The sequence below is a fragment of the Crocodylus porosus genome, unplaced genomic scaffold (genome assembly GCF_001723895.1).
Source record: "Crocodylus porosus isolate Cpor-Errol unplaced genomic scaffold, CroPor_comp1, whole genome shotgun sequence".
Lineage (NCBI taxonomy): Eukaryota > Metazoa > Chordata > Crocodylia > Crocodylidae > Crocodylus > Crocodylus porosus.
In genome coordinates this window covers 4,383,770-4,405,125 of record NW_017728948.1, presented here as the reverse complement: position 1 = coordinate 4,405,125, position 21,356 = coordinate 4,383,770, and the positions used below count along the sequence as shown (strand labels likewise).

Sequence of the window (21,356 nt, the reverse complement as noted above, 5' to 3'; positions counted from 1 at the left end):
TCTTTACAACGAGGAGGAGCAGTGCCTCCCCAACAGCAGCCAGAAAAAGGGCTGCCCTACCAGATCTAAGTTATGTTCCCATAAATTGTATCTGGCTGGATTAGGTTACGCTAAGCCTTGGGGCATTAAAGTAGTGAACTGAATTTAGAAGAGTGGATTTCTCTGTAGGGAACGGTTCCAAGTGTTCTTGGCAGATCAAACCACTTTTACCATTCCCCATGTACACACATTGCTGCCTGCTTTCAAATAACTACTGATGATAGCTTGGGTGCAGGATAATTTTAAATGCTCTGCTTCCTTCACTGTGTTTTATAATTTAATATCTCAATTTATAAGCCTAATGGGCCTTCCAGCCAAGTAATACCTGGTTAATAACGTTACAGTTCACAGCTCTTCCTTTGATTGCAATCCTTTTCCTGCAAGACAGTCAGAAGCGTGGAGGTAAAGTTGTCTCCTAAAACAGGACAATTGGGAAGAGAAGGAAATAGGTATCTATTTGAATTCATAAAGCAACCATTTGGATCTTTTTATCATCCTCGCATTACCAGTTTTATAATCAACCCAATAGCTGCCTTCCTGTCTCGTTTAGGCATGGACGCTAGAACAGGAAGCAGTTTACACTAGATGTGCCTAGTTTATTTAGGCAGGCTAGTTTCAGGACTTTGGTTTTTCCTTCTAGAGCTATTGACTATCATTCACCTGAAAAGGATAGTGTTGAACACAAATACAACTTATTTAGGCAGTTTTGGCCCAATTTAAAAAAAAAAAAAAGTCAAAAGCATCAGGTTCAGGGGAAAGCATGGTTGAAAATTTTAGTTGCTTCCATAAAACATTTCTAACCCTGGGGGTGGGAGGGAATCAATGTTATAATACTTATTTCGGAATCAGTGGAGCTTTATTGGGTTTAACTACAAGCAAGGAGTCCTACGTGGAAGTGCATTGCAGTGCTCAGGGGCATGCATCAGCACACGTTTAAGAACATTTACTTCTGCTGCTAATAATGCTAAAGACTGCTGCTAATAAAGCACAAGACCTGTTCACTGGATGTTTCAGGGTCCTATTTTGGCCCTGCCTGTTCTTTCAGCTTGCAAAATGGAAGTGGGATGGAGTGTTTTTCCTTTTGCACTCATTAACCTGCTATGGCTTCCACTGGTGCCATCTCCTCCAGACTCCCACAGAAGACGTTCATTAATATTTGTCATCCTCATTACTTGTAAAAAGGCATCCATGCTCTTCCGTATTAAACCAGTGATATGTTAAAATGTCCCGCTTGGCTCGGTAACTGGAGCAATGCACGTAGCTGAACAAAGGAGATTTTCCCTGACAACTTTGAAGCCACTTTGAATTACCGCAGTTTAAAAAGCAAATGCAAAGGGAAATGTTTGCCTTCCCTCTGTTTTAAAGATTGCTACGAAGGACATAGTTGCTCTAATGAAGTGCAGTGAAGAGAAACGGGAAAAGGGTCCTGTCCTAACTCCTGTTCTCTGTCTTGCAGGTTATTCTAAAGGAAAAAGTAAAAGAGCTTAATCTGCACGAGGTAAGTGGATATTATCGGACTGTGGTAACTCCTGCACCTGCACCGCAAAGTCTTTCCCTACAGCTCAGTCCTTTGCTGCATTATCCTGCGTAGGCTCCTGCCCTTCGGTTTTCTAGCAGCTGCTCAAGAGACTGCATGGGAGGGAGATGGAGAGAGTAAATAAAGAGTAGCCAGGACCTGCAGATCAGAGGATAAAATGAAAGCTAACGTTGGCTAGAGAACGCCCCGGAGCATAACTAGGTTGGAGAGAAGCACACAGTGGGTTGTTCTGGGTCACATTCCTTGAAGCAAGCAGCTGAATTCAAGTGCTCCTTTCTGCCTTCTTATCAGAGCGGTATTTGGGAAGCCAAGTGGTATTTCTGAATGCCGGGGCAGGACAGGGTGTCCAAACCTAACACCTTGAAGTTGAAATAAATGGGCCTTGAGTATCTTATTGGAGGTGGGAGAGCGCAGCGTTGGCTTGAGTCTCAGGCTGGGCTCGGGGCTGTGTTTGAGCTCATAGTTTCATAGTAGTTAGAGGTCAGGAGGGACCTAAATAGATCATCTAGTCTGACCCCCCGCCACTGGCCGAAGCGCACACTGGGATCACACGACCCCGGACAGGTGTTCATCCAACCCCTTTGCTCCTACCCTGGGTAAATTCAAGGACCGCTTCCCTAGGAAGTTGGCTCCAGATCCTAGCCACCCTAACAGTGAAATAGTGCCTCCTAATCTGTAACCTGACCCTATTCTCCAGCAGCTGCTGGCCATTGTTCCTTGTCACCCCAGGTGCTGCTGGGGGGAATAGGACCCTTCCTATTTCCTGCTGAGCTCGATGCTGGGAAACCCTAGGATGGTGGGGGAGCTGAGCGGCTCCTTGGCTGGTGCTGGAACGACCAGAGCTGGGCAAGATGTGAAATAGAAACCAGAAAGGAGGAGGAGGGCAGGAGCGGTAGCAATTAAACGATTAGTGGCATGTGGGGGAGCACGGGAGACTTGTATACGAGAAACGCCTGCCCCATTTAGCCAGGACCTCTGGTTGAAGTTCAGGGACTGGTGAGACAAACACCGTGGGCTGCTGCAGGGGGTTGAAGTGGCGGCTTGCGATGGAAAGAGAGCTGAATCGCACAGGATTTCTAGGAACAAGGGAGTTGTTTATAGACTCCCAGCCTCCCTGCCCATGTTGCCACACCGTCGTTACTGAGTAACCCGGTTTCCACCGTTAATGTGTTAAAATGTTACCGAGGGAGGATGAGTGCAGCCCAACGAGGCCATGCTCAGTTCCTGTCCCCACCTGAACCACGACACACATCCATTAGGGTTTAGGATGGCCAAAGTGCATCTCCCAGCCGCTCGGGGCTTTGGCCAGAATATTTACATGTAGCTCCCTGTGCAGCAGCTGTTGCGAAAGGCCAGCAGCCCGGCGTGCAGCCTCCCCGCAGCCGCCAGCTCCTGTTGTTGCCACATGCTAATAGGAGCGGAGGCAGCAAAGGAGCCCGGAGCAAAGCACAAACCACGGAGCATGGGGAAACAGCAACGGGCAGGAGGCAGCGTCACAGGCCTGACACAGCACAGCGTGATGCCAGGGTGCAATAGGGAATGAGGGCTGAGAGCGGGTGTGGGACGCTCATAGCACAACGTGCGTTTTGTGCAAACAAGAGCCCCCCACACCCAGGCCGGTCCCCACATACACAGATGTCATTGCTGTAGGATTTCCCCAGAAGTGTAGACACCATAATGGTTTGTTAATGAGCCCTCCGGATAGATGTTACAATTGCTTGTTATGGAAACCTCTGGAAGCCAGGCTCAGAAATGTTTCTGAACCAAGTTTTTTATTCTCTGCCACGATGGCTGATTTTTGATCATTCTGGATTCCCAGAAAGGCTGGGATTTGGGCAGCAGGTGGGGTCTGGCTGGGGGGATATATGTTTGGAGGCAGAAAAATGTGCCATGCAAGACGATTGAAAACTGGATAAAAGAGAAAGTCAAATGTCAGCCCTTCTAAGTTTTAAACAGCGTCCATGTAAAGGCGACTTCCGATTCAGTCCCGCTCTCAAGCTCAGTGGCACATTTCTGGTGCCTACCTTAGTTGAGCACAATGAACTCCAGAGATTTCATTTAAGAATAAAGAAATCCGTCGAATCAACCCACTGCCCCCCAGCGTGGCAGAGATTCCCCTCCCCAAGCCAGTAAAGCAGCTTGGCTTTCCTGAGCCTACAGATCAGAGAAGGGGACAGAGGCGTCGGGGTCATGGCAGCTGCACGTTGCAGTGCATAGGTTAGGACTGAAACATCACTGTTAGCTGCTCACTGCTGATCGCCGTAGCGAAAAGCACCAGGGACTTGGGGGGATTCTCCCATCCGTCAGTGCTCTGAGCCTTCCCCCAGTGCTCGGATGTACTAATGCCAACCTGCTGGATCAAAGTGTAACCGCACACCAGCACCTGCAAGAGCTCTGGCTTGAACCTTGCACCAGGGAACGTGCCACCAAGTGCCTTGGACATCATCTGTATCCGTGGCCGTGTGCGTGATGGATGGAGGCTGGCCACACTCCTCTTTAACACTGCCCTGGAGGAAGGGTCATTTTGGGGACAGAAGGAACTGGAATATCATGAGCAGAACGGGGGGCAGACATTTCAGCCTCCCCCACTGCAGCAGGATGCTGAGTCTCAGGAAAAGAAACAGCATTTGCAAAAATCCCCCTTTCCCACCTGCTTTGCAAGGTTTAGATATCTCTGCTGTCGTAAAACTTTACAGACAAAATCCCCTGGGATTAGTACTGAAGCCTGATTCAGATCTCTCCTATTTCTGCTTTAAAAGCTGCGAGTTTTAGGTGGGGGAGGATTTAAAGCTAGGAAACTTGTTTTGCAGATTGAAGAAGGGCAGTGCAGGAAGGTAGAGATCCCATGAGTTAACTCACCTACCAAGCATTGGCTTAGGTTGTCTAGGAGCAACAAAGACCAACAGTTGTAGTCCTCTGAATCCAGCGGTCTTCGTAACAGGGGCAGGCAGCTCTAGCTGTGCCCAGTGGTGCCATCAGGACTGCCACGGTGACTTGTGGAGATCCTACATTGATCTTGCAGGACGTCAGAGGTAAAAAATATATATATATATATATTTATATATATATAGTTGCACAGAAAGCTGGATTGCAGAAGCGAAGCTGGAGCATCTTATATGCATCTAATAGCCCATCTGCTTAGAGATGCTGCAGGGGGAAGGCATGCCCACGGGGCCGTGGGTGAGGCTGGCCAGACCGTCTCAAAGCGATTCTCATCGCAGACACCATTTTAAAGCAGTCTGCAGTCATAAGAACATGTCTGATTCTTCCTGCATCCAGTATGCTGCTCTGGAAGTGGGGACCCAGCCACTTCGAAGTCGTTCGCAGGGCACGCCGCGAATAGTCCCTGGAAGATCTGGGATCCCCCTCGAGACTGCACCTGGAAGAACCACGCTGCGCTCTGCTGGCAGCTCTTATCCGTGGTCCATCAAGCCTTTGTGTCACGTTCGCTTCCAGGCATCCCATTACGAAGAAGGCATGAATAAGCCGCAGACGGTTCCAAAAAGAACAGTAGAAATGATTAAGAGGCCCCAGGGATTTGGCAAAGGAGGGCAGATTGACACAGCTAACGTGCATGTTTCTTTTCCTTTCCTGTAATTGAGAAGCAACCGGCAGGATTTTGCTCAAACTTCCTAAGCATTCGCCTCTTGGGCAGAGACCAATCATGGAAAATTTTAGCCTTGAGGCAGAGTGCTCCAGAAAGCAGAGCGTCTGCAAGCAGGTGCTTGTAACTCTTGCTGGGCTCCTAGCTGGGAGCAAATGGTACAGTCGCAAGCTGTGTCATGAGGAGGTTTCCTTTACAACCCTGCGATTTTTGCACATCTGTGCTGTTGCAGCAGGACACTGACCCAATGCAGAGGGTGTGCGTGCAATGCTGGGCTCAATCCCAAGGGCAACAGACAGCAGGGATGGAGGGATGGAGGGCTTGGGGAAGACCCTATCAAAACCTGTTAGCATTTGGGCAAACTGCAGGAAAACTTGAGAGCAAGATTGATGACTGGCTGTGCACGCGGTCGATCCTCCTCCCTTGGAAGAGATGGGGAGCGGTCAAGTACCGTCTCGGGTTACTGTAGCACTTGCCTTGGATGCGAGCTACCTAGGGGACAGCTTGTGCCTGTGCTGAGCTTTCTGGCAGCTGGGCCGTTGCTTCCAGCTGCTGGAGATGATTACTCTTTAATGTGCTGCCTGCATTTTGGGAGCCTGCAGGCATGCACAACAGCGGTGCAGAGGTGGGAAGGACTCGCTCTGATGGAGAGCTGTAGGCCAAAAAGAGAGAGTCAGAAATGCCCAAAACAGGCCAGGAGGAAGCCGTGGGTCAGGCTGAGGAGCCTATCATGCGCTGCAGATACCGATTGCCGACCAGCCCCAACTCACTTCAGCCCACTCTTGCTTGACCTGTATTTCAAGACTTTTGACATGCTCATTGCCCTTCACGTTAACTTTGGGGCATGGCGAAGCTGCAGCTTTTTTGTAGTGCTTGACACACAGCACATTTGTTTCCCAGCCTTTCTCTGGGGAAACTGAGGCAGGCAGAGTAAGTGACTTGTCCTAAATGACACATGGGGGACAGTTTAGGGGAGTTCTTGGCTCCAAGGGCTGGGCCTTTACAGCCAGACCCTGTGGCCTTGAAGTTTTATGGTTCATCTTGTAAATGCTTCTGCAGAAAAGGATGAATTCAGAACGGTTCCCCCCACCCTAGGCCACGCGTTGTGTTGGCTGAACTGAACGAAGCATGGCTCGCTCTCCTACTGCCGTTGGGCAGGACCTGCGTCTAAACCAAGTTCAGCGCGCTCCTAGCCATGCCCTTCTCCTAGCTGGTCTTTCCTAGGTTGCAATGCTGTCTAAACTTGAGCTAAAAACACCAACCTCCTTAACCGGATTCCTAAGCTGAGCAAACCGAGACCGGTTTTATCCCGTGTGGAGCCAGCGCAGTCTGGTGCAGGAGGAGTCGGGGCCAGGACTCCTGCTCTTTGAGCTACATCTTGGATGTTTGACTTCAGCTGTCAGGCCAGTCGTCTTCTGGAGCACGGCTCTGAAAGAGGACAGCGCAGAGAAATTGGACTGGGCTTTTCCATGATGGAAGGGAGTCGGTGTTTGTAGCACAGGGGTCAGAGAGCTGAAAGCACCAGTTTTCCCTGCCTCCCCAGACGGTGACCTCAAGGAAATGAAACTGGAGAAGGTCCAACTCGAGGTCTTCCCGGCGTGATACGGCACGTTCTCAGGTATGCAGAGCCCCTGGGGACGCACCCCCAAAAATCCCTTTGGCGCTCTGAATTAGCAAAGTGGAACAGCTGCCTCCTGTGAGGAATGATGCATGCTAATGCAAGACGGTCACGCACAGCCATACCCAACATACAGGGCAGGCACTGAACACAGTAGAGCTTCAGAGCACAGTTTTTCATGGGAGAAATGCAAGAGCTTATTTAAAAGACTTAAGAGAATGGCTTGTTACCCAACACCAGCAGCTCCAGGTTAGTGGAACAATGATACTGGTCAAATAAGCACGGATGTATTGTAATAACTGTATTTACTTGCCTCTAAGATGACCATGAATTTAAACTGACCTCCCTCAATAATTAGAAACTATACCTGAGAGATTTATACGTTTGTTATAGTTTTCTGTGTATAGGATCTAATTACTGGAGGGTCGTTTTTTAATTCATCTCCCTCCCCCCACTGCTGCAGGGTGGCTCGGGAGGTCAAGCGGCTTGCCCCCTGCTTATGCCTGCCACCCCTACCCTGGGGCGCTGAGCCCGGTCCCAGCCCAGCCCCTATAGCAGCTGCGCGGGCTGCGTGGCGGTGCTGCTGGGCCGCGCCGGGGCCGTGCTCGCTGCGCCAGGCTGCAGCGTGGATGGAGCTTGCTGGGGTAGAGCAAGGGTACGGTGGGGTGGGGGGAAGAGGGGCAGGTGGGGCAGCAGAGGCCGATAGGAGGGTGGAGATGGCTGGGTGCAGGGGTGGTGCCCCCTACCCCTACCCTCATACCAGACTCAGAGGGGCTTTGTCTTAGAAAAAAAACCTCGTCTTAGAATCAAGTAAATTTGGTAACGGCCCTGTTGAGAAACCAGGATACGATGCACCGATCACCCGGGCACGTTCAAAATCAGGCATGGCATCTCCTGCGTTAGTGACCGCGTCGTACTGTACCGTCTCCCTTGGTTCTGCGTACTTGTGCACCACCCAGGACCCTCCAGTCCTGGAGCGAGACCCCACTGCATCGTGTGACATATGCGCACGGACCCAGGCAAAGTCCCTGCCACTAAGATTGTCCCGTCTAGGTAGCAGGAGGATGCAGGGGACCAGCGAGACAATGATGAGGCGGTTGCGGTCAGCGCACCAGACCATTGTGTGGGCACGCCAGCGGTCAGCAAGCTTTTGGGGCACCAGGGCCCAGTGACCAGTTTTCCACACTGCCAGAGAGGGAGGAATCCTGCAGCATTTTCTCACACGTATAATATTTTTTAGCTGTTCCCTTTGGAAGGCCAGTTGGAGCGTTAACAATCTCCCGAGCGGGTTTGCTTTTCTGGCACCACCACCATGGCTCTCTGCATATCCCGAGTGTTTTTCAGAGGGAGCAGGCTTCATTCTGCTTACCAATTAGCTCTTGTGAAAAATCCCAGTGGTCAGCAATGGAGAGCTGGCTGACAGATGGAGGAGCATATTGCCAGAGATGTGGCAGCACTTGGTAGTTGAGCCAGGCGTCTCGGAGCAGGGGTGGTGCCAGTTGCTGGGGGGGGGCAATTTTTCACGTTAAGAAAACCCGGAGGCAGGGTTGTTTGCAAACCCGTGTAAACTCTTGTTCATTGTTAGTGATGAGATGTAATAAGCTGACTTGGTCATTAGCCACCTGTGCTTGGATGATTAGAGCCCAGTCATTTGTATTAAACCCAGGTCGCGTTAAACTCTCTTATTTGGATTAACATTTCAGATTAATATATCGAGGCACTTGGTTACTTACCACTTAAACTCTCGCAACCTTGAAGCTTGTGACCGGCCCAGATTCTCACTGATCTGTGCATGGTTACTCAGCACAAACTGCTGGACCTGCAAAGGGCCTGGGATGGGTTTGTACAGCACAGAGCACTTGCTGTTTTCTCACTGCTCTCTCCCTGCCCTAAGGAAAAGCAGCAAACGCCAGCTCTGCTCTCTGCACCAAGTGGCATCAAGGTTGAGGGTGGCAGGATTAAGGCATCTTTGGCTTGCACGGGCATTTTCCCACCATCTTTCCATTAGGGTTGCAAGCAACGAGGAAGACATTCCCATAGAAGTGCATTCTGCACAAAAGCATTGCCAGAGCCGAGATGGTGACCAGTCTGTGTCAAGGAAGAAAGGGTCTGAATCAGAATAGTGTCAAACCATCCCCTCCTGGGAAAGGGCAGCTTACCAGAGCTGTCTCCTAGTGCCCGTTTCCTTGGGCTTCGCCATGCCCCCCCGCAGCAGCCACGCAAAACCTTTTTCCAGCAACTGATTGCGTTCTTTCTCCGACTCTGCTCCTTTTTCAGATTTGCGCCGTTTGCCTGGAGGAGTTCAAGCCCAAAGACGAGCTGGGAATCTGTCCGTGTAAACATGCCTTTCACAGAAAGTAAGTGCTGAGCTACCGATCAGTGCAGAAGATCAAAGTGTATTTACAAAAGCCTTGCAAGTCTCTTGGAAACCCCGGAAGCACTAAGCAATTGACAGCTTGTGCATTACAAAGGCTTATATTGTATACACTTGGCTGTCCCCTGTTTGAAAGGATTAGCAGAACTCTACTCCTCTTTAGTCAGTCTGATTTATGGCATTAAGTTGAGCGGCAATTGCTAAATCACGCCGTAACGAGGGGGTGGGGAGGGCTGCCTTGTGACGCTGCCCTGCGCTGAAGGAGAGGGCTGCCTTGTCATCAGTGCCCCTGCATTTGGAGGTTTAGGGTTCTAGATCGGCTTTGGCAGCTCCGTGCATACGTGCGGCTCTGTGCCGTTAGCCGTGCAAAGCCTGCAGCGGGCAGGATAGACGAGTCCCTGGGCCTGGCTGCGGTGTCGAGAGCTATAAACCGAGATGCGTGGCCGGAGGAGGGTCGTTAATGCCGGACTCCAGCAAGCGAGCCTTCCAGGGGAGCTGGAGCGGAAGCAGGGCGCTTGGCAGGCATGAATGCGAGGCTTTTCAAACCATATGGGGAGCATGAAGTGCGGAAACAAAGGGAGCTTTCAAGAGCAGCCTGGGTACGAGGGAGGAGGCAGAGGTGAGAGCAGAGGTGTGCGAATGACCCGTGGAGGGAGCCCGGCCGCAGGGGAGGTGGGACCAGAATGGCTGCAAAAACAAGCCCGCGTGGCAGTAACCTTTTGGCAGGCCAGAGTGGGTAGTGGATGGTCCAGGGAGGCCACAGCGGAGGCAGCTTCAGTGTAAGGAGATGGAGAGACCAAATGGTGGGGGTAGAGGGACTACCCACTTGCATGGAAAGTAGCCGAAGTCTGTATTTAGTGTCAAGGCAACTTATCTTGCAGGGGAGAGGGCAGGGTTGGTTGGCTGGCTGCCAAGCCCTATTTCAGTCACCTTCACCTCTCCCCGGGCTGGAGCCAGGCCAGCCAGCTCTCAGAAGCCACTGGACTGCAACGCTCCCGTGGTGGTGACCACAGGGTCCTCCTGCATGAGCGTGCTGCATCGCACCACCATCGATGCGTGTCGGCGTCAACAAGCACATTCCCCGGCCCCGCTGGCAGTCCTGCCGAGCGACTCCATGTGCTAACTCGGCTCCCAAAACGCCTGCGAGCTCCGGCCCTGCCCCCTGTGCTTCCTCCTCTCCTGCGGCAGGAGCCGGCGCAGTGCTGGCTCACGCGGATGCGTGGGCAGCAGGAGCGCACTCCCTGCCCGGGCGGAGACAGTCTTTTCATTGCAACTCAAATGTGGGTGTAATGGAGTCGAGACTTTCCTCCTTCCACCTGAACTTTTCTCCATGCCGAGGTGTTCAGCATACTGTACAGCTTTGCAGGGACAGAGTAGTTTTAGCTTCAGATTCCTGTTTTGTCGGGCCTGTTCTTCAAAAGAGGAGTGCCGCAGAAGTGGGAGCGTCCCCGGAGAGGATCCTAGTGGCACCGTGATCGTCCTTCATCACACAGGTGGCTGGAGGGACGGTTCCTTTGTAGCGCATAACATTTTCTGCATCCACCAGTTTTGCTAACAATAGCGGGAAGGGAAAGGTATTTAAAAGTTCTTTGGCGAGAGCTTTTATGGCCCGTTCCAGTAATGAGATTGTGTAACGTTTTAAAAAAAATTATTTTCCTGCCATACAAATGCCTGTTTGTATGAAACTGCCTGAAAAGCGATGCAAAGCGAGGCTTTCGGATGAACTTAAAAAATGTGCCCTATCAGCCAAAAATGGAGAAAGCGTGATCCGATGGGTAAAGAGGAGAGGGGAAGTCTGGGGTTCTTGCAGGTCACCTCTGCATTTCGTTTGCTTTCAGGCGGCATTAAGGGGATCTGGTGCTCTGGAAGGGCTGAGGCATCCTCAGAGGAAAGGTGCGTTGAAGCACACGGCCAAGTACAATATAAATGACCTCTGCCCTCTTTCCTTCTTCCTCCCCAGGTGCCTCATCAAGTGGTTGGAGGTGCGAAAAGTGTGCCCGCTTTGCAACATGCCCGTGCTCCAGCTGGCGCAGCTCCACAGTAAGCAGGACCACGGGCCCCCCCAAGGCCCCCTGCCTGGGGCGGAGAACATTGTATAGCTTTCCCCGAGAAACAGACTTGCCCATCACGACCGATACTGCCAGGGTAACAACAACGGACCTGTGCAGAGAATCGCGGATCTCAGGATCCGTAGCTTACCGCCTCGGTGCCTCTGCTAGGATTCCCTTTGTCTCATGAGGGCCTCCCAACACGCACTTCGGGGGGGTGGGGCCAGATGCTGGGACTCGAAAACAACCAAAGCACTATGCCACCGGGGCAAAAAGACGCCAGAAGGCAGCGGCAGGCCGGTGTGGGTGGGTTTCTGAGAGCACTTTATGACCGTCAGCGTCGCCTGGATGACCGGCCTAGGCCGGGTCCGTTTCCAGCGAGCTGAATCTACGGCGGACGGAGCAGAAGGGATCGCGTTACAAATACAACGGGAGAGCTCAAGGGGCAGAGTCCCTGCAGCACGGGCCCGGGAGCCTCGAATGGCAGATTCGATACAGGCCACGCATGCCTTCTCGTCTCACGTGGGGAAGAGGAAATGCACACACTTCACGAGCCCCTTTGAAACGCGCCTCCCCGCAGCCAAACCCAACTAGCGGTTACCTCCCGCTGAGCTGCCGGCGGCTGGCGAAGCGAGCAATGCCAAGGCAAAGGTTTTACGTTGTTCTTGTAATGAGATTTCCCCTGAGTCATGGACTTCAGCAGGACCTCTGACACTGTCCTATAAGCCTGGGGCTGGGGAAACGGTGCAGTCTGCTGGGAGCCTCGGAGAGGGCTTAAGTGTGCCACCCCGGGCTAACGAAGTCTGAGAGGAGGCTTTGCAAGCTTTGGGCTGGATACCTTGCATCAAAGAACTGAGTGCGAGGTGCAGGCATGGCTGAGTTTGAGGTGCTGGCCAGCTAAAGATCTGGAGCCTTCTGTTTTGGAGATCAACACGTATGTGCCCATGCATTGGATCTGCTCTTGAACTGGCCCTGGGGGTGGGGAGTCCCTCATCCCTCCTCTCAAGCGGTTGCATGGTGGGTAGTAGGGGTTGCAGTGTAAAACTGATAGTAAGCCAGCTTGGGGTACAAGCACTTACTGCTCCCTCCACAGCACCTGCATGCATGTCCTCGCCCCTGCAGTGCAAAGCCCGAACATGCCTGAGTCCCTGCACTTGTATGAAGGTCCCTGCCCTTTGCATCCGAGCGGGCTGAGCTGGTCGCCATTACAGCGTTGCCTTCTCTGGTCTGTGTGCTCAGCCGGCTAAACCTGAGCAGCTGAGACCTGGGGGTGAGCATGCCCAGCTCCGGTCAGTTCGGCAGAGCTCCTGCCTCCTGCCCTCGGGCTGATTCTGCCCTTGGCTGCCCTGTGTCCGCCGAAGCACGGAGCAGTACCGTCATCCCGGGGTGCAGTGTGCCGGGTGTTTAGCTGGAGCCGGTTTGAGCAGGGTGGGGTTACGGTTCCCAGACCCATTTTCAGCGTGGCTCGGTCTGAAGGCTAGCGAGATTCCTCGCTGCGCCTGTCGGGAGTGGCCAAGGCGCCAATGGACCAGAGGGACAATTCTTCTAGGGATGTAGCCAGCCCCTACATTACATGTGCATTTGACTTGTCTCCTTGTCTGTAATGGGACAACTTTCTCACCCTTATGCACTGGCATCCTGCTGTCACGTGGCTGTATCAGGGTGTCATCGCCGTTCCCATTCAGGACCAGCGTTCTGGCCCTGTAACAGCGCTTTTAGGCTCCATGACTCCCCCCACCCCAATCTGTTGCCTTTTGCAACCACACTGAACTACCCGGAGCCTTTCAGGCTTGCGCACATTGCCTCGGCGTTTCTAATCTGGTACCTTGGTGATGTGTCAGGGCAGAAGAGGCATTGCGATGCTTGTCCGGGGGCTCCTGCTGAGGCTACGTCCTTGAGAGCAGCAGGGCAGGCCGGGGCTACGGCTTCCTTTCCGCCGTTGGCAGCTTGGCAGTACAACCGTGCCTGAAAAGAGCTTGCCTGGAGTCTGAGCCAGGCACGGTCGGTGAAGACCCCGGCCCACGCCCCATTGCACTCACTGATCTGCCTCAAGCTCTGATCTGTCCAGCTAGCACACGCGGCCCCACCGTGCCTATAAAATAAGGGACGTCTGTAGAGACCTGAATAACAAACCTCCGGGATGCTGCACCCAGTCCTACTGCCAGTGGGAGGTTTTCACCATCAGTTTTGTTTCAGTGGGATCCGGTTCAGACCATCTTTGCCGGGCGGTGCAGACAGGCCCGATGATCCCTCCAGTCCGCTTTTGTTGCGTTTTCCCGCAGCTGCTTTCCTTTCTATTGAGTCATTCACAGAAATCCACGTCCCCAGGTGGGAGACAATTGGGTATCTGCAAAACATGACCCCCAGCAAACCTGCAGTGTGATACGGAGGTTTGTGTTTGAACAACTAATCGTGTAAATGTTGACTCAGGCTGAGTCAGCAGCCTCCCTGGCCTCACCTGACTGAGGCTGGGTTTCTGTTTGATTTCCAGTACAGCTGCCTTCTGTGTTCCTGTTTCATTCATGAAGAAAGCATGTGATCCCGTTATGGTTGCATGTTAGGAACAGCACCAAAGGGGTGGTGGCATTCCCCTGACAACTGGGAAAAGTCTCCAAACCCCTCTGAATATTTCAGGTTGTTGGCACCACAGGCTCTTCCTTGTCATAGTGGAAGCGGCTTGTCAACCGGGCCCTGACGGCACCTGGGGGAGCGGGACCAAGAGCTGACGCATCTTCATGTCGGTGGCTGAATTGGGACGTGACCGTGAATTCCTGGTCCATCAAAGGTGCCAGGCCCAGAGGAGAGGACTTGCGGCCTCTGGAGGTGTGCCAGGAGTTCGCTGGGTCAGCACCCAGTGTCCCTTTAGTGGCTTCGTTGGTCGGTAATAGCGGGGATTCAGCTCCACGTCGGGATGGGAATCCGCTCGAGCGCTGCAGTGTGAAAGTCAAGGTCACCTGTTGCCTCTGTGGAGTGGCCCCTGACTTGGTGACTCCTCTCCCTTTGCATCAAATCTCCGTGTCCCCAGCCACTCTGCCTGAGCAAGAGGACTAGACTGAATGGTCCCAGTAGGCACCTGTGCTGTCACCCCCTTCTTAAAACACAAGCCCCAGTCATACAACGGCATGCCGGTTTTCGGGAGCACCGTGTGCCCTGAGCACATGGCATGTCATCTCCAGGGTGAAACATTTTTTCCCTAAATCCCTTGGAACTAAAATTTAAGAACAAACTTTTCCAGTTCTGCGTGCAACACCAAGCTGCAAGTAAACGTCAGGCAATCCGATACGGCAGCCAAATCCTGCGGTATGTCTAAAACCCACGGGGGGGCTTTCATACCCTTCTGCAGGGCTGGACGGAGCTGGTGTCACTTGAAATGTCCTTTGGATCGAGTGGTGGGATTCGTGGCACGTGCCCGCACGTGCTGTTCTGCTCGGCTTGGTTTAACGAGCGCGTGTGCTCTGACTGCTGCTTTACCCACTTGACGCCACCAAAACAGTCACCTCCCGCTCCTGTCACCACCATCCTGTCTCAGAGGCCCAGAGGAGCCAGGGGTCTTGTTGTTTTCTTTCGAAGGGGTGTTGCGGAAACTGAGACTTCGTCCTCCCCCTTTGTAATCCATGTATAGCCATCGAGTCGTCACTCAGGGTGGACTTGCTGAGTTTTATTAAGGTAGTTTGACAGTCCCACTCTGCAGCCTCTGGCTGGCACAAGGCACCGGATTGTTCTGGTATCTGCAGAGCAACCGACTACCTCAAGCGGACCGTTTCATCTCTGAAGCGGCGGCGGTGCTGCGCGCGTGGCTGTTTTACTCCTCCCTCCAGGAACGTGCGGGGGCGCTGCATCCTCGCCGGTTGGCAAAACCGATTATTTTTTAGAGCATTCAGCAGTATCCGTGCCTGGCTTTGGTCCAGTTGCGTGAATGGATGGCCTGAGCATCCTCATGATTGGATCCAGCAGGAGTGGATCTCTGTACGTTTGAGACATCATCTTGAGATGCTGAACCGGGAGCGTGGCTGGGATCAAGCTAAAATTTCCAGGAAACTTGTTGCTTTTGGTGAATATTTGTCCTTGGGTCCTTTTCACAAGTGCTTCCTTGAAGAACCAGGCTCCCCTTCCACTTAATGGACTCGGTGGATGACTCTGATCTCTCAGGGTCAGACCCTTAAACTGCAAACAAGTGCTTCATTTGTCCTGGAAGAAACCATTTTGTCCCAGGACAAAGTGCAGTCATTCAGACATCTGTGTTCATTGTCCCGGGACAAACCCTAAAAGGGTTTCCAGGATAAGGAATGCTAATAGTTTGTCCCAAGGTATCACAAAATGCAACGGTTATCCCAGGATTGCATCGTTAAAGCAGGACAGAAAAGCAGCAGTGCATTCAGCTGCTTACGAAACCTTGATTGGAAGGGCAATGCGTGTACACTCCTGTTCCAGGACAAATGCAGGCACAAGTTATCCCAGGACAAATGCAACATCTGTTCCTATGCCCATCCACCCAGGGGATGAAAGCAAAATCCCTTCTCACAAATCCAACCGTGATTTGGGTTTCTCACTTGGATCTGCAGTAGGACAAGAGAAAGCCGTCTCTGCTCATGGATATTCCTCACTAACTTGATATCCTCTCCCAAGTGCGGGGTCGGTGCAAATTTGTTCCACCTAGTAGCATGGACAGGTGCTGTCAGCGCGGCCGAGCTGTGCGTGTCACAAGGGGATGTCGACACTGTGCTGTAGAAGCCAAACCTCCCGGTAGCAAAGACCATCCCAGTGCCATTATATTGGAAGTGATACGCTCTCTTACGTGCCTATGTCTTGTGTGTCCTTCAGTTGTAACTATTGCCTTGCTCCTTTGGAGAAAGTGAAGCAACTTTCAGCCAACCTGTAAAATAGGAAACACTCTCTCAAGAGGCCTGTGCATTAAGTGGCTGCCCTCAGTCATGTTGCATGGACCCACTGGTCTAGCGCGTTGGTGGTGGTGGAGGATTGTGAAGCTTGGTTAGAGTCCCTTCCCCTTGTCCAGGGCAGAGCTGCAGCACCGGGCTCTGCATCCCTTTCCTGGCTGGGCACGTCTCCTCAAACCTCCTTACAGGGTTAACTCTGGCTCCCGTCACCTCCTCTGGCTTCTGGGTGATCTCAGCATCCTGCTGCCTGCCCTGCTGATGGATGACCCATCTGGTCTCTCTCTCAGCAATGGAAATTGGGATTAGCTCCATGAAAGCCAGTGGGTTTGCACCCTTTTGAGATCAGACTCCAGCTCAGCATGTCTGGAAATCGGTCGTATTTTATATAATGCCCGTGAAGTATAAAAGACAGAGAGAGATGACTTGGGTACAAATGACAGGGACAGGCTATTTCCTGAATTTTGCTCTATTTTTGCCAGTATTTACAAGTCTCATTGCCTATTTCCAAGGGTGTTAGAAAAGGGCTGTTGAGTATTATTACATTGTACAGGCTTTTCTAACAGCAGAGTAGACTGTTCTTCCCAATCCTTTTAGAAGCGGGGGCGTAAAATTTCTGATAACAAATTGGTCTGTGTAATTCGGTAGCAACAATTGTGACCAGTCTGTAGGCTAGAGGTAGTTCATGTGCTTAGGCCTTCAAGGCTTTGGTGGGGTGTATGTGTGTGTGTGTGGGTGTGTGTGTGTATGTGTATATATATGTGTGTGTGTGTGTATATCCCCTCCTTCCATGTAAATATTGTGTGAATCCTAAGAAGGTTTATGGAGCTTGGACGCCTCATAGACATGTTTGTACACTAAGAATTCTGCAGCAGAATATTTTTTAAAACATTCGCTGTTTTTTTTGTAAGCTATATTTTTGTATATTTAATTGCTATTTTAAAATTCTAATGCATCTTTTTTGCTAATCACACTATTCTTAAGGGGGGAAAAACCGTTTGCATGTGATTGGACTTGAACTGTAAATAAATGCAGATTTTGGAAATAGCGTCGTGTTGGGCAGTCATGTGCTCCCGTCCCTCATCCAAGCCCCAGAAACCTCAAGGGGATGTGGCTGGAGTGCATTGTGGATACAATGCTGAGCAGTCATGGCCTTCAGGACCTCGATGGACTGCTGCAGCGTAGCCCAGCCATTCGTTACCTCCCCTCGGTGGATCTCCAGGCAAGCAAGCACCAGCATCCCAGTCTTTTAGACGTGGTACAAGTGAGCAACTCGTCTGGGGTCGTCCAAAAGAGGCAGAGGCAGAGTGGACTCAGCTCCCTGCCCTGTGTCTGGTTCACTGTACTACCATACACCCAGCTAGGGTTATTTGCTTTAGGTCACTGAGACCCTGAATCCTCATTCAACCTCTTGCACTGCAAGCCGAGTAAAAACCTAGAGCAGTGGTTTTCCACCTTCTTTCGTTTGCAGACCCCTGAAATATTTTGAATGGAGGCACGGGCCCTTTGAATTGTAAGTGTGGGTATTCACATATGTTTGGTTGATCAAAGTCATCTTTCACGGACCCTTGAGACAGTTGAAAACCAGTGCCTGAGAGCCTTGTGGCAGGCTTAGTGTTTGTAGCAGCCACAGTGGTCCAGGGTGATCCGGACTGCCAGAGATACCAAGCACCCGGTTATCTCGGACTCAGTTCAGAGCTTTGTGCTGTTGTGGTGCTTTTGGAAATCAAGCTGTACCTGCCGTCTTGCCCAGGCTTGCGGTATGCCCCGCCACATCAAAGATGACTTCGCTATGTTGCTTTCATTCTGGGTTTCTATCCCAGCAGGGCTTCCCCTGCCCCCTTCTCCCCTCCCTGTCCATCCAGCATATAGCCAGAACAGTGCTCCGAGCCACATGCAAAGTGTTTTTACTATACAACAGGAGTGCCGTGAGCTCAAACTATTCTGCTTCCATTGAAGTAGCTGCTGCCAACCTGGGGGAGCTTCCTGCACGAGAATGCAAGGCGGTGTCTGTGCTAAATGCAACATCCTCGTGGACTCGGTCAAAGTAAGTTGGCCAGAGCAAAGAGTTGCCTGGACTCTGTTGGGAATCGGTCATTGAAGGCTCACTGTGTGTTCTGCACATCATCTCCTGCCCAAGCACCAAGGGGAGGCTTTGTGGTTAGACCAGGTTTCCAAGCAGGCAGAGATCAAGGTCTTCCCAGATAAGTTGTTACCATCCACGACTGCAGCTGCTCTATTGTCAGTGGCGTTTCCCTTGTGGGTTTCTAATGCCGAAGAAGGGAAGAGCAATTGTGACACGCTCACCACTGAAAGCTTGCTCTTTCCGTAACAGAAATGGCATCTCCCTGTTATCGCACATAGCATTTCCCAGTGCTCCCTGACTTCCGTTCGAGGACCCTCCTCCAGGCCACTTGCCACAGAGGACAGGGCAGGTTGCTTGTGACACTGGGAGCGCTGACCTGCAGGCTGCAAGTGGAAGTAGCTGAGTACCGCATCGGGAGGAGCGCTGCCCGCAGACGGAGGGCAGTGATTCTTCCCCTCTATTCAGCCCTGGGGAGGCCACATCTGGAGTCCTGTGTCCAGTTTTGGACCCCTGACTACAAAAAGGATGTGGACAAATTGGAGGAGGCTGTTAGCCTGCTTCTGTACTGGGGCCTCTCGCTGCATGTGGGGCAGATGCTGAAGGTCACCCAGGGGAGGATTGCACTGCCAGCAGGCAATGGGATTGTAAAGGGCTTGCGAGCCCTTTCAAAGCCCTGGTAATACAACATGCATCCTGCCTGGATCCCACAGGGTCCCAACAGCCAGCACCTGCTCATTCAGTCAGAGATGCAAGGACCTTTCCTGACTGCTTCCCACCCCACAATGAGGCTCACCCTGGCTTTAGGAGGCCTGATCAACTGCTGGCATGAGCTGGCATGATGCACCCTCACCGCTGTCGCCTCCGGTGGTTGTGAACCTGGGTCATGCATCCTCTGGCCCCGGAGCTGCTTGTGTCCTACAGGGTCTCGAGCAGACTGAGGCTCCCTCCCCGTCCTGCTTACATGTAGGATGGTACCTTTTGAGTGGCAACGCTGGGGCAGGGAACCTGGCCTTGTCGGAGGATGTCCATGGGAGTGGCTTAGCTCAAAAACTTCATGGATGAGAACAACCTTAAAGGGAACCAGAGAAAGAGTTTGGGCCCGAAGTTCTCCAGCACCCTGCAACCTGCTCCCAAACCACTGCAGAAGCATTTGCCACAGGATGCAGGGAAGAAAACTCCTCTTCGCCATTCAGCCTGGTTTGCAGTGGCTCTGCAGATGGGCTTTTGCTTTGTTCCTCTGGCCACGGTGAGGGGTGGAGGAAATGAGGGTTGCATTGTTGCCCTGCTGTCTCTGGGGGCAGGGAAGGGGCACATGGAAAAGCAGCAGCAAAGTCAGGAAGCCACAGCAAGGGGCGAAAGGAGACACAGCTCCTGCCCTTGGTGATGGGCAGCTCCGTCCCTCCCACACCTCTGGGGCTGAGACAGCGCTTTCTGGGAAGTGCCAAAAGCTCAATGGGACCTGTGTCTTCCAGGGGAAATGTCCGTGGCTGCAACAGGCGGCACTCCCATGCTGCCCTGCACAGCTCCCGTCCAGCTGGAGCCCTGTGCCAGGGCACGAGCACAGGGCCACCAACGTGAAAGCCCCCCCACAAGGAACCTCTGCCAACCTCGTGGCGCAGCCGCTTGCAGAAATCAGCTCCGATTTCCCCCTCCGGACTGGCCCAGCTTCCCCCCCCCCTCCCGGGTCCACAGCAGAGGTCTGTTACTTAATTGCTCCTCTAATTTATGGCTGTGGCTTCAAGGGGTGCCTGGAGTAACCTGGCGCCCGCTCCAGCTTTTCCCCTTGCAAGACTTGCTCCAAGAGGGTCGCAGCTGTCAGGGACTTTCCCATGGCACTTCTGGATGGCAGCGAGGTCCGGAGCAGCCTCTTGTGCCTGGGGCAGTGCCAGCGAGACCCGTGGCAAAGGGCGGGTGTGGGGCTGGGCTCTCTGATCTGTGCTATAGCAGGTGGAGGAGAGCTCGCACAGGGCTAAAGAAGAGCCCTTCATAAGCCAGACCAGCTTCCAGTGCAATGGCTGCAGAGGAGGCTGCATGAGACCAACACGGGCAGGCAGGGAAGGGGACTGAAACAAGTTTGAAAGGGGAAAAGTTGTGCTTGGTGCAAGCCCAGCTGCCAGCCTGGTGCTGTAGCTCACTGGGTCACAGCATGGGGCCAGAATCACCAATGTTGGGGGTCAATCCCTGCACGAGGCCCCTATAAACGAGAGGCTGTAGCAGGGGAAAGTCAGAGACTCCTGCTTTGAGAGTTCCCCCTGCCCTTTGTGCCAGGACCTTGGGCTGGGTCTGAGAGCCCAGCTGGGATGTGCTGAGCAGCACCCTGGTGACAGATACTGGGGAACAGTCCAAATCTCCACGGGCTTGCTAAGGACGTGTTTCATGGGTCACCGGAAGATCCTTCGTGCAGGACCTGAAGCGATGAGGGGATAACGGCTGCACCTCCGAGCATGGCAGCCATGCACGTAGCATGCCTTCTCTTGCAGATGAAAGCTTGAGCTGGCAGATTTTCAGTGCAGATTTGCACCTTATCGACTAACACAAGCAGAGGTGCATGGAAGGAGAGCAGCTGTCTGCAATCCCAGCCTCACAGAGGGCTCCTTGCACTTGATCCCAGAACAGATGAGCACAGGGCCTGGCAAGAGGACCCGATGCTTTGAACCTGCTGGGATCTCCAGGGTGGCCCATGGGTGGGTGGGGCAGATGGGACCATTAAGCAGTGTGTTATTTTGAATAAATGGCCCTTTGCTTCTGGAGAGGCTAGATATCAGGAGGCACTACTTCACTGTCAGGGCAGCTAGGATCTGGATCCAACTTCCAAGAGAAGTGGTGCAGGCTCCTACCCTGGGGGTCTTTAAGAGGAGGTTAGATGAACACCTTGCTGGGGTCGTTTGACCTCCGTACTCTTTCCTGCCATGGCAGGGGGTCGGACTCGATGATCTACTCAGGTCCCTTCTGACCCTAGAAACAATGAAACTAGGTGGCTGGTCAGTGGCTCACCCCATTATTGCTCCTGAGTTTAAGTCAGGATTGCAAATGGGATCCCGGGGAACAGCAGCCCAAGGCCTGGCGTGGAGGGAGAGGATGGTGGATGGATGGATACAGGCTGGACAACAGTGTGTGCCCCAGACGAGGCCACGAGGGGCAGTGCATTGGGTAAGCAA

The 21,356-nt window shown here is 52.6% G+C and overlaps 1 protein-coding gene across 2 annotated transcripts in view; it reads left to right on the top strand.

Annotated features, from left to right (window-relative positions):
* The window catches only part of RNF24 (ring finger protein 24), a 60,530-nt gene extending 43,371 nt beyond the window's left edge, over positions 1-17,159 (top strand). For both annotated transcript variants that reach the window (XM_019553025.1, XM_019553024.1), the window contains exons 4-6: positions 1,496-1,537; positions 9,076-9,155; positions 11,133-17,159. In XM_019553025.1, coding sequence (XP_019408570.1) covers positions 1,496-1,537; positions 9,076-9,155; positions 11,133-11,271 — 261 coding nt within the window. In that variant the 3' untranslated portion in view covers positions 11,272-17,159. The remainder of the gene's footprint in view (positions 1-1,495; positions 1,538-9,075; positions 9,156-11,132) is intronic.
* Positions 17,160-21,356: the final 4,197 nt, after the last annotated feature.